This window comes from Hemitrygon akajei, chromosome 14 (genome assembly GCF_048418815.1).
Source record: "Hemitrygon akajei chromosome 14, sHemAka1.3, whole genome shotgun sequence".
Classification (NCBI taxonomy): Eukaryota; Metazoa; Chordata; class Chondrichthyes; order Myliobatiformes; family Dasyatidae; genus Hemitrygon; species Hemitrygon akajei.
The window spans coordinates 34,589,332-34,601,475 of record NC_133137.1 but is presented as its reverse complement, the minus strand read 5'-3'; the positions used below and the strand labels follow the sequence as shown (position 1 = coordinate 34,601,475).

At 46.3% G+C, this 12,144-nt stretch overlaps 1 protein-coding gene across 2 annotated transcripts in view; it reads right to left on the bottom strand.

Moving 5' to 3' along the window:
- LOC140738479 (rab5 GDP/GTP exchange factor-like) overlaps positions 1-12,144 on the bottom strand; it is a 35,591-nt gene that overhangs the window by 22,116 nt on the left and 1,331 nt on the right. For both annotated transcript variants that reach the window (XM_073065797.1, XM_073065798.1), the window contains exons 2-3: positions 10,678-10,827; positions 6,009-6,163 (exon numbers count right to left, since the gene is read on the bottom strand). In XM_073065797.1, the coding sequence (XP_072921898.1) occupies positions 6,009-6,163; positions 10,678-10,826 (304 nt within the window). In that variant the 5' untranslated portion in view covers position 10,827. The remainder of the gene's footprint in view (positions 1-6,008; positions 6,164-10,677; positions 10,828-12,144) is intronic.

The following is a 12,144-nucleotide window of genomic DNA, read 5'->3' as shown; positions in this document are numbered from 1 at the left end:
ACCAGTCTTCCCCAAGCAGAAAGGCTGACCCACTCCTCCACACCCTCTCCTTTACCACCTCCTGTACCTAGCATCACTTTACGTACATACAATCAATGTATCACCTCTAAGCTTTCTTTTATATTTGTGTTTTTACTGTGTTCTCTACCTTTTTATATGCTACATTGGATCTGAAGTAATAATTATTTTGTTCTCCTTTACACTTGTGCACGGGAAATGACATTACACCCTGAATATTAACTGCAGTCAGGACTCCACTGCTCTCCAGCAGTGATTTCCAGGACTCTACACTTGCTGGGTGAAGGTGGTCCCTCTCATATCCCCTCTAAATCCCTCGCCCTTCACCCTAAACCAACATTATCTATCTCTGATATGGGGTGCTGATTAGCCTATCTCTTCCCCTCGTTTCTCCACCACAATCATTGTTTTCTCTTAACCTCCTCTGCTCTGGGGGGATTCACCAGACCCATCTTCTCCAGACTCTCCTCCTGACTGCATCCCAGGCAATATCCAGGTGAACATCCTCCACGTCTTCTCCTGTGCTCTCAAATCCTTTCTATACCTCAGTGACCAGAATTGCACACAGAAATCCAGCAGAGTTCTGACCAAGGCTTTTTTTAATATGAAGTATGAGAATTAACCTTGTTACTACTGTAAGCAATGTCCCAACTAATGAAAGCCAGTGTCCTGTATGTCTTCCTAAATACAATGCCTACCTCATGTTGGCACCTTCAAGGATCTAACTAAGGACTTGTGTTCCAATGACTGTCTGTCCCTCAAGGCCTTACTGTTTACAGTGTATATTCTAACCTCATTACCGCTCCCAAAGTGGATCACTTCACCTTTGTACAGATTAAACCAGGTTTATTAGCACTGACGTAGGGCACTGTGCAAATATCTCAGGCACGTGTATATAGCTCGGGTACCCAAGAGTTTTTCACAGTACTGTAGTAATCTTATGTAATGCACTGTACTGCTGCCACACAAAAAAACAATTTCATGACATACGTGAGCGATGATAAAACCTGATTCTGATACGGGTCCCTATTGTGGACTGAGAGTGGGAAGGGGGCAGGGAGAGAGGAATCATGGTTGGGAAAAAGGGAAGGGAGAGGGGAGGGAGTGGGAAGCACCAGAGAGACATTCTGTAATGATCAATAAAGTAATTGTTTGGAATCAAATTACCTTGCCTGGTGTCTCAGGGCTGGGTGTGTCTGCACCTGCACTAACCCCTCCCCATCCCTGACACTCCTTTTCTGCCACCTGCCCCACACCCCTCCCAGAGCCCTCCACCCTCACCATCCCCGACATCCTTTGCTCCCACCAGATTTACAAGCTCGCTCTCTGCTCCACGTTGACAAATACAGTCTTAGACACCCTATATGTGCCCAAGACTTTTGCACAGTACTGAATGTCATTAGATTTATTGTCTTGCAGTACAGTACAAGACATAAAATTACTCTAAGTTACAAAAACAACTACAGAGGAGTAACGAGATAGTGTTGACGGACCATTCAGAAAATGAAGGTGGAGGGAAAGACAACGCTCCTGAATCATTGACGTAGCAATGATGGCGGGTCCTCTGGTTCTGATGGTGCAGCAGACATTTCTTCATGGGTCTAGCATAAGCATTGAGAGAGTAGAGCAGTGGGTTATGAGCTAAGCACGGATCCTTGAGCTGCCTGTCAGCAGTCATGTCACTCATTATGTGCCTTGTCATATGACTGTTCTTGGCAAATTTTTCTGCAGAAGTGGTTTGCCATTGTCTTCTTCTGGCAGTGTCATTACAAGACGGTGACCCCAGGCATTATCAATACTCTCCAGGGATTCTCTGCCTGGTGTCAGTGGTCACATAACCAGGACTCGTGATCTGCACCGGCTGCTCATACGACCATCCACCACCGGCTCCCATGGCTTCATGTAACCCTGATCAGGGGCTAAACAGGTACTACACCTTGCCCAAGGGTGACCTGCAGGCTAGCGGAGGGAAGGAGCATCTTACACCTCCTTTGATAGAGACGTATCTCCTCCCCACCACCCTGAATGAGATATTATTGTGGTTCTATTCCACTTTCCCTGTAGCTGTTGCACTTTATTCTATGTTCTGTTATTGTTTGACCTTGTTCCACCCCAAAGCACTGCGTAATGAATTGAATTGCATGTACAGTATGCGCGACAAGGGTTTCACTGTATCTCCGTACGTGATAATATTAAACAAATATCAATTCCACATCGACGGTGGACTTGGCAAAGATCCAGTTGCAGAGGAAGGTAAAGAGGCCCAGGTTTTCAAACCCATTCATTAGTACTGAGGGGATCACGGTGTTGAACGCTGAGCTGTAACTGATAGACAGCCTGACATAGGTTTTGCTATTGTTTAGACCAGGGGTTCCTAACCTTTTCTATGCTGTGGATTCCTACCATTAACCAAGAGGTCCATGGATCTCAGATCGGGAACCCCTAGTCTAGGTCCTCCAAAGCTGAGTGCAGAGCCAGTAAGTTTGCATCTGCTGTAGACCTGTCATGGAGGTCAGAAAATTGCAGCGGGTTCGAGTCCTAGCCCAGGCAGGGGTTTATTCTAACCATGTCCAACCTCTCAGAGAACTTCATCGTGGTGCATGTGAGTACCGCTGGGTGACAGTCAGTGAGGTGGGTCACCATGTCCTTCCTGGGCACCGGTATGATCACTCTGCCCTGTTGAAGCAGGAGGGAGTCTCCAGCTGCAGCACTATGAGGTTGAAGACGTGCACTCCCACCAGTTGTGGGCACAGGTTTTCAGTACCCGGCCAGATTTAATCCTGACACTTAGTGCGGGTTCACCCTCTTGAAGGAGATCGCCACTCCACAGCCTAACACCACCTTCCACACCATGAAAAAAACTCCATGCCATTGGCTAGGTTAGCTGATCACACCTCTCCCATTCACATGCATTGCAAATAGCTTGGCCTAGATGTCTGTCCACACTCCAGTATTTATCTAGGTACGCCACCTGGCCAGATGCTTCTTGTGGTTTCGCCCTCGTGTCAGCCTCAGAGACTCTGATCACAGAGTTGTCGAGGACAGTGGGGGACTTGTGAAGATGTCTCCATGTCGTTTCGGTCAAAGGGAGCACAAAATGTATTGAGCTCATCTGCCAGAGAAACCTCATTGCCGTTTACGTTGCTTGGTTTTGCTTTGTGGGAGGTGACAGTGTACAAGCCCTGCCACAGTTGTTGAGCATCTCTTCATGATTCAAATTTAGTCCAGAACTGATATTTTGCATGTAAGATGGCCATACATAGACTTCTTCTACTTTCCTGGATCACCAGCCCTAACACCACCAATCAAGCCCTCAGCAGACTGCAAATCGACTATCGCCCGGTAGCACTCACATCGACAGTAATGAATGCTTTGAGAGGTTGGACATGACTAGACTGAACTCCTGCCTCAGCAAGGACCTGGGCCCATTGCAATTTGCCTATCGTCACAATTGGTCAATGGCAGATGCAATCTCAGTGGCTCTTCACACGGCTTTAGACCACCTGGACAACACAAACACCTACGTCAGGATGCTGTTCATTGACTACAGCTCAGCATTTAATACCATCATTCCCACAATCCTGATTAGAAGTTACAGAACCTGGACCTCTGCACCTCCCTCTGCAATTGGATCCTCGACTTCCTAACCGGAAGACCACAATCTGTGCGGATTAGTGATAACACATCCTCCTCAGTGACGATCAACACTGTTGCACTGAGGGATGTGTGCTTAGCCCACTGCTCTACTCTCTATATAACCGTGACTGTGTGGCTAGGCATAGCCATCCATAAATTTGCTGATGATACAACCATGGAGACGAGAGGACGTACAGGAGCAAGATATGCTAACTAGTGGAGTGATATCGCAGCAACAACCCGGCACTCAACGTCACTAAGTTGAAAGAGCTGATAATGGACTTCCGGAAGGGTACGATGAAAGAACACATATCAATTCTCAGAGACTCAGGATCAGAAGTGGAGAGAATGAGCAGTTTCAAGTTCCTGGGTGTCAAGATCTCTGAGGATCTTACCTGGTCCCAACGTATTGACGTAGTTATAGAGAAGGCAAGACAGCAGCTATACTTTATTAGGAGTTTGAAGAGATTTTGTATGTCAACAAATACACTCAAAAATGTCTGGTATGGGGGGGGGGGGCTACTGCACAGGACTGAAAGAAGCTGCAGAGGGTTGTAAATCTAGTCAGCTCCATCTTGGGTAGTAGCATACAAAGTACCCAGGACATCTTTAGGGAGCGGTGTCTCAGAAAGGTAGCGTCCATTATTAAGGATATCTAGCACCCGGGGCATGCCATCAGGGAGGAGGTACAGAAGCCCGAGGGAACACATTCAATGATTCAGCAGCAGCCTTGCTCTTTAGCCTCTGCCTGTATGCGGGTAGGCGGACAGATTTCCAGAAATGCCGCGAAGGTTAGGAACAGCAGGCATTCTTGGTGATGTAGCAATGATGGTGGGTCCTCTGGTTCTGATGGTGCAGCAGACATTTCTTCATCCTAGCCTGATTGAAGTCCCTGGCAAGGATATGAAAGCCGTCGGGGTGGACATAATGCCTTTGAACTGCAGTCAGCGGAGAGGTCTCTCTACGGTTGGAACTTTATCCAAGTCAGGGCAACAAGAGTGGGGCAAGAGAGCACCACTATGACAAGCTGCAGACACTGTTGTGAGGGTGGCTCAGGCATGGCAAATAAAACTGAAGTGGAATTCCTCATTGCCACATTTATCAGAGGCAAAACCTATCGACTTAAATCACCAAGGAGCACCTGAAAAACAGGTTGACATGCCATTCCTAATCACCTGTGGCCTGAGTCAGCAAGTTTACATAACTTCACATGACTGTCCGCTCCATCATGACCATGCTAGTTCCAGGAAATTGGGTTTTAATTAGTTGGAAATTATTATTGAGCATCCGTTCAGGCAGAATCTTCCAGATCACTGGAGTCAGCTACTTGTAAAAACACAGAGGTCTCCCCAATATTTTCCTGTTCCTTTGCCTAATAAACACATGGCACTAATTTACAGTAATCGGCTATTCAGTGACGGACAACTTTATTAAAATGTTTCATAAATTTGGACAGAAAATTAGAGCTGGAAGGAATTATTTCAAATTTAAAACATAGAAATGGCCAGAAAATAGACCCATCTCAGTCTCACTAATCACTCTAATGGTTATTTAAAAAAAAATCAAAATAACTGAGAGAGTAAGACAGGAGATTGGCACTGTATGACGCACTTCCAAATAACGAAATTCTGAAGTCAAAAAAGGTACTTCAATCCTTTATTACGAAACTAACAAAGCCAAACGATCTTGTGGTGAAAAAACTATCAAAACTAAATTAGCATTATAACGGTCTACTAGCGATATGAACCATTCCAATTAGCACTCTAGTTAGTTAGTGTATTTAAGCAATTTCAGAATAAGCACTCTATGCACACTTAAGCAGTCTAATGAAACTAAAAATTAACGTAACTAAGTGGTCAAACTAAATTAGAGGTCAACAAAATAATATAAACATGAGGAAGTTTATAGAGGCTGGAAACCCAAAGCAACACACACAAGATGCTGAAAGCACTCAGCAGGTCAGGCAGCATCTATGGAGATGAATAAACAGTTGACGTTTCAGGCCGAGACCCTTCATCAGCACTGCAAAGGAAAGGGGAAGATGCCAGAGTAAAAAGGTGGGTGGAGGGGAGGGAGGCTGGCCGGAGGGTGATAGGTGAAGCCCATTGGTCCAGACTGCTTGTGGTGGCTTGCTGTGCTCAGATTGGCTGTGATGTTCTCTGTATTCGCACAATGAGTCCACTTCAAAATACACATTGAAAGTGACCTGAAGGCACTATATCAGTGCAAGTCACTTCTTTAAGACACTCCATAAAATCTTAAACATTAACCAAGCTTTTGCTTACTGACCATCGTGTGGTGGGGTGTCAAATCTGCCTGCGCTCCGCGGAACGTCTTACCATACTCCAACTTACCTTGTCTGGGTGTCAGCTTGGAGCCAAACAGCTTCTTCACCGTGCTGACTCGACGACTCTTCTCATTGCTCCTCTTTTTCTCAAACTTTGAGAAGTTGAACAGCAAGCTGGTGGCGCCCGCAACCAGTGAACTTGTGGGCCCTTCATTGCTCATCCTGCAAAGGAAACCGCAATTTAGAAATTCAGTCCCGACACCGGGTTTCGGCCCAAAACAATCCCTCTCCCACCACCCCTTCTCCAAATTGTCATTCCAGCACCGAGCAGAATACAAAGAGAGGGGAACAGAAAACCCCAGTTAGAAAGACAGACACAAATATCAAAGCTTTAGCATAGGGTCTTTTGGGGCGCCATGGAAACGTAGAAAAGTGGGACACTATTACAGGGCATTGGAGTTAGTTCAGAGTTCAATCCCAGCACTGCCTGTAAGGATTTTGTACGCTCCCCTGTGATCGTCTCCACACTCTTCAGATTCCTTCCACAATCGAAAGACAGACCAGATGGTAGTTTAATTGGTCATTGTAAATTGCTGGGGTTAAATAATTGAGTTGCTGGGTGGTGTGGCTTGTTAGGCCAGAAGGACTTGTTCTGTGCAGTATCTCTAAGTAAATAAGATTCTTTTTACTTGTCAGATAGAAATGACACACATTCAAAAAAATTTCAGTTCAAACGCTTGGAGACAGGAGCCCATTTCAGCTGTATGGGCAGGAATCATTCACAAATCAGATTTGACAAAAACCTGCCCCCCCCCCAGTAAATTTGTTGTAACTTACTTAAAACTGACAGAAAACACGTTGTCTGGGCTCACGCAGACCACTCCTTGTGCTGGTCCATAGTGTTTCTCCGTTCAGCAAAGGTGATATCAACAGGCAGATCATATCACAGTATGGGCAATTTAACAAAAACTCTTTTGCTGTGCTTAGTCTGAAATCCCCGAATGACTTGGAAATGCCCACCATCAGCATTAGATCCAACTTACACACACCTGGATACTCCAGCCCTGTCACTGGGAGGGACAGGAACTCCACGGAGCAGCAGTGCGAGGGCAAGTGAAAGTCAGTGAGGGGATAAGCACATGGAAATTCTGCCTCTTTCAAGATATTTGCATACATGCAGTGATCAGAAAGTGTGGCTCGGATCTCATGGCTTGTGGGCATACTCAATAAATCTATAGAATAATAACCGTAACAGCATCAACAGAAGACCACCCAACTTGGGTGTTCAACCAGAATGTAGAAGAGAACAAACTGTGCAAATACAAAAGGAGAAATGATAATAATAAATAAATAAATATCAAGAACACGAGATGAAGAGTCCTTGAAAGTGAGTCCACTGGTCATGGGAGCGTTTCAGTGAAGTTATCCCTTTTGGTTCAAGTGCCTGATGGTTGAGGGGTAGTAATTGACCCTGAGCCTGGTGGTCTTCCTGAGGCTCCTGTACCTTCTTCCTGACGGCAGCAGCAAGAAGAGAGCATGACCTTGGTGATGGTGATGACCGATGCTGCTCTCACACAACAGCGATTTTTGCAGATGTGCTCGGTGGTGGGCCGGGTTTCATCCGTGACGGACTGGGCCGTACCCACTACTTGTTGTAGGATTTCCCATTCAAGGACACCTAGTGGGAGAATGATTACACTGTTCAAAGAGTCAGCTCACCTTCTCAAGGGCAACCTGGGGAGGGCTGCAAGTACTGACCTCGCAAAGGAACCCGGCATTCCGCAGAGAAGAGCTCGGTTCGCTCTGTACTGCTGCACAACCTCACCAGGGCGAACTTCAACTACCAGGAAGTAAAACTTGGCTAAAAAGCCAGCTTGGGGGAAAAACTAAACCAGAAAAGCAACAGCAGGTGGTGAGGGAATGCGTGGGGTTCCCCAAAGCTAGTCACTGAATCACATGAAGTTCCGTCATTTTACTGAACTTCAGAATTTTACAAATTTTCCTCAAAAGATATTTAAATGAGTTAAATAACCAGCAGGCAGAACATTTGGAGTAAAATACATTTGTGAATAAATATACAGAACATAAAGTGAATCAGCAGATGTCCATGTGATCCACTGTAATATGTAACTGACTACGTTGTTCTTAATATTGACCACTTCAATCGGTCCCTATCCCTTGTTCGAATCCAAAACACTGGATGAATACCTTAAGATTGGACTTTACTGTCCCACAGAAAGATGATAAATAAATAGTCCTCAGTGTATAACTACCTGCATTAATAAAATAACCTTAATATAGCAAATGGGTGGCAGGCTGGAGATACGTCTCTACCAAAGGAGGCGTAAGGCACTACTTTCCTCTGCAGGTTACCCTTGAATAAGGTGTAGCACCTGCTTAGCCCCCAGTCGGGGTCACGTGAAGCCACAGGAACAGCTGGTGCATATCACAAGTCCTGGTTATGTGACCACTGACCCCGGGCAGACAGCTTCAGAAGGGTTTTGATAATGGCTTTTTAAAGGTACTGCCCACAAGGTGGCAATGGCAAACCACTTCTGTAGAAAAATTTGCCGAGAACAATCATGGTCATGGAAAGGCCACGATCACGTCACGGAACATAACGATAAAGATGACGATGCTGATCAGGGGTAATCGACACAATGATGTTAAGCCATTTTACGTAAAGGTCGACGATCAGTGGCTTGGTTGGAGAATTCATTTTATGGAGCATTTCGAATGGAGGAAAGATTGGCTTAGAGGGCATCCCTGGGTGCCCAATGTGTGGCTTGTGTTGCTGGAGTAATTAAAAAGGTGGTGATCAGAAAAGGAAATGAATTTATTACAGTTGAAGGCAATTACAGATATAGGAAGAGATAAGTCCGCAGAGCTACTCAAAACAAGAATGAGAATGCAAAGAGCGAAGTTGCTTCACCACAAGCCAATGTAGGTTGGCACCCGCAGCAGCAGCTGACAGAGGAAGTCAGAGCCAGCGGGGGTGAAAGGTTTAAGGATGGAAGTCAGACAGTCCCTTGATGAAGTCAGTGATTTAACATGAAACCTAGCAGGTGGCTTTAGCCATCTAGGGGAGGCTAGGTAACGTAACGCTCTGCAGCGTCAGCAACGGGTTCAATTCATCCTCGTACTGTGTCCGCTGTTGACGCAAATGACACATTTCATTCGCTGTACATGTGACAAATAAAGCTAATCTTTATCTATCTCAGTCTTCAGACGAAGGAAATTTCTGCTCCTCCAGCCCATATCAGACAATAGTCAGGCAGAGTCACGGGGGAAGGTGTGGGAGCTGTGTGGTTCTAGCATACATACATACAAAATATGCTGCTGTTGTCAGCTACAGACAGTCTCCAGATGAGAAGGGGAGGGAGGGGGAGGGCAATACTGGAAGCAGGCTAGGCTTACATTAATTACACCTTTTAGTCATAACAAAAAGTGAGCAAATACTGAGCCATTAGGTGGTCTCCATTGACAGCTGTCTCTTGGCCCAAGAGTTCTGGCCGTCCTGTTGATAGTGGTGGCTGACGGGATGGAGATACTTCTCTGCCAAAGGAGGTGTAAGGCACTCCTTCTCTCCATCTGACCGTTGGGCAGATGTAGCACCTGTTTAGCCCCGATCAGGGTCGCGTAAAGCCATGGGAGCAGGTGGGGGATGGTCGTATGAGCAGCTGGTGCAGATCACAAGTCCTGGTTATGTGACCACTGACGCCAGGCAGATAATCTCTGAAAAGTATTGATCATGTCTGGGGTCACCCGTCTTGTAAAGACACTGCCCAGGAGGCAATGGCAAACCACTGCTGTGGAAAAAATTGCCAAGAACAATCATGGACAGACCACGATCGCCCACGTCATATGACACAGCACATAATGATGATGATTAGTAAGTGAAGAACAACTACAGTCAGGGCCCAGTTCTGCTACTAAAGCACAGCTCAGTGTCACTGAGCAACACGCGCGCACAAGATGCTGCGTTGCTGGGGTAACTCAGTACATTGGGCAGTGTCCACTGAGGGGAATAAATGGTCAATGTTTCTGGCTGAGATACTTCGTCAGGACCAGAGAGGAAGGGGGAATGGAAGGCCAGAGTAAGCAGGTGGAGGGAGGGCAGGGAGTACAACTGAGACAGGGTGAGGGGGAAGGAGGGTGTGTTGGGGAGGGGGGGAATGAAGTGAGAAGCAGTGAGATGATTGCTGAAAGAGGTTAATGTTTGGAGAAGGAAGCTGATAGGAGAGGACATGAGAGAATGAGAGGGGGGGGGACCATAGGGAGGTGAGAAGGGGACAAAATGGGGATTGGAAAAGTGGGGGGGAGTAATTGCTGAAGGTTAGAGAAATCGATGTTCATGCCATCAGGTTGGAGGCTGCCCCGACGGATTACAAGGTGTTACCCCTCCAACCTGATTCATTGTGGTAGTGGAGGATCAAAAAAAAACCTACTCCCAACTCAAGGGAACTCAGAGAGTCAGGTGATCCACATTTTCAGTGAGAGAGGTGTAGAGTTGACTGGCCGTTTGGTCCTTGTAGTTCTGGCACTGGGTTTGTTTCCAGTTCAGTTTTACCGACACCCTTCTGCCTGTGGTGCAGAATGAGCTTTGGCTGAACTCCCAGTCCGTGTCAGAATAAATACAAAACGCACAGGACAAGGTTGCACACTAAAATAAAATGTGAGTGATTGTACTATTTAAGCCAGTTTCACACAGCATTGTCGGCCAGGTTCAAACCTACCCTTTATCCAGCTGCTGACGATTCCTCTCCCTCCAGCACTTGGAGCAGTAGCCTTGCCAGGCTGAGTTGCCATAGAAACCACAGCCATCTTTACACAGCAGCTCAGACTGATCAACGTGAATCCCTTGGGGTCCGAATTTAACGCTCATCCTGAAAAGAGGGGAATGAAATGGAAGTTATCACGATTTTCCTCACACAGATGAAAGGAACTCAGACGACCACATCCTTACAGGGCTGAGGCCTCGTATTTACTGCTGATCCATATCTTTCAATGTCAAGAACATTGACTTCAGATACTGAACGTTAGATACACACCCAAGATGAAAACATTTCAATGTGCTCCCCCCCAAAAGAAACCCAATGCCAATGACCTTAAACCTCTGTTATTAAAAGCCCTGGAGAAAATGACTCCTTTCTGTTCAGCCTCTCTAAACCTCTTATAATGGTAAGTACACCAAATAATTTCCCCCTGACTTTACTTTAAACAACCACCTATGTATAGCCACTTGCTTCAGCTTCACTGCAACTATCTTGGGCTACCACATTCTTCCTGTAAACACACATAGTCCAGCTTTGCATTTTAATCTTGTCCTTCCTGTTCTCACATTACAAACGTCAGTCAATAAAGGCTACGGTGTACAAACACCAGCAGGATGTTAGAGGGAGCTGGCTGTACGTTACGGGAACACAAGGGCATAAAGGATCTCAGGGAAAGGCCAGTCAGCCCTCCAAACCTGCTCCATTCATCGCCATCTTCCAGACATCTTAGACAGGCACAAAGATGGTGGTAAAATGGGAGGGAAGGGTTAGATTGATCCTTAGCTCAGGTTGGGGTGACACGATAGCATAGTGGTAAGCACAATGCTGTACAGTATCAGACACCCCAGTTCAATTCCTGCCGCTGCACGCAAGATGTTTGTACGTTCTCCCCGTGACCGCATGGGTTTCCTCCAGGTGCTCCGGTTTCCTCCCACAGTCCAAAGACGTACCGGTTGGTAAGTTAATTAGTCATTGTGAATTGCCCCGTGATTTGGCTGGGATTAAATCAGGGGATTACCGGGCAGCGAGGCTTGAAGGGTGGGAAGGGCCTGTTCCACACTTCATCTCAAATAAATAAGTAAAGTCAGCACACCAGCTTGGGCTCCAACATTCTATATCCTTTGATTTTTCCATCATCTGTCCTTCGCAGATCTGCAAACATTTTGTATATTTTAATGAGGTCAACATCTATCAGAACCTCTCCCCACCTCACGTTCTTCTGAACTCCACAGAATAAAAGCTGGCAAATGGAATTCAATCCAGAACAGGAAGAAGGTATCCTTGATGAGGCCGGCATTAGAGTGCGACCACGTTCAGGGAGTCCATGCGAGTTATGGAGTGCTGTCAAAAAAATGGCGGCACTGCCCCAAACAACAAAACCAGGTTGTTTTGGACTTGACGTTCTGATGCCAGGCCAAAGTGCAGCTG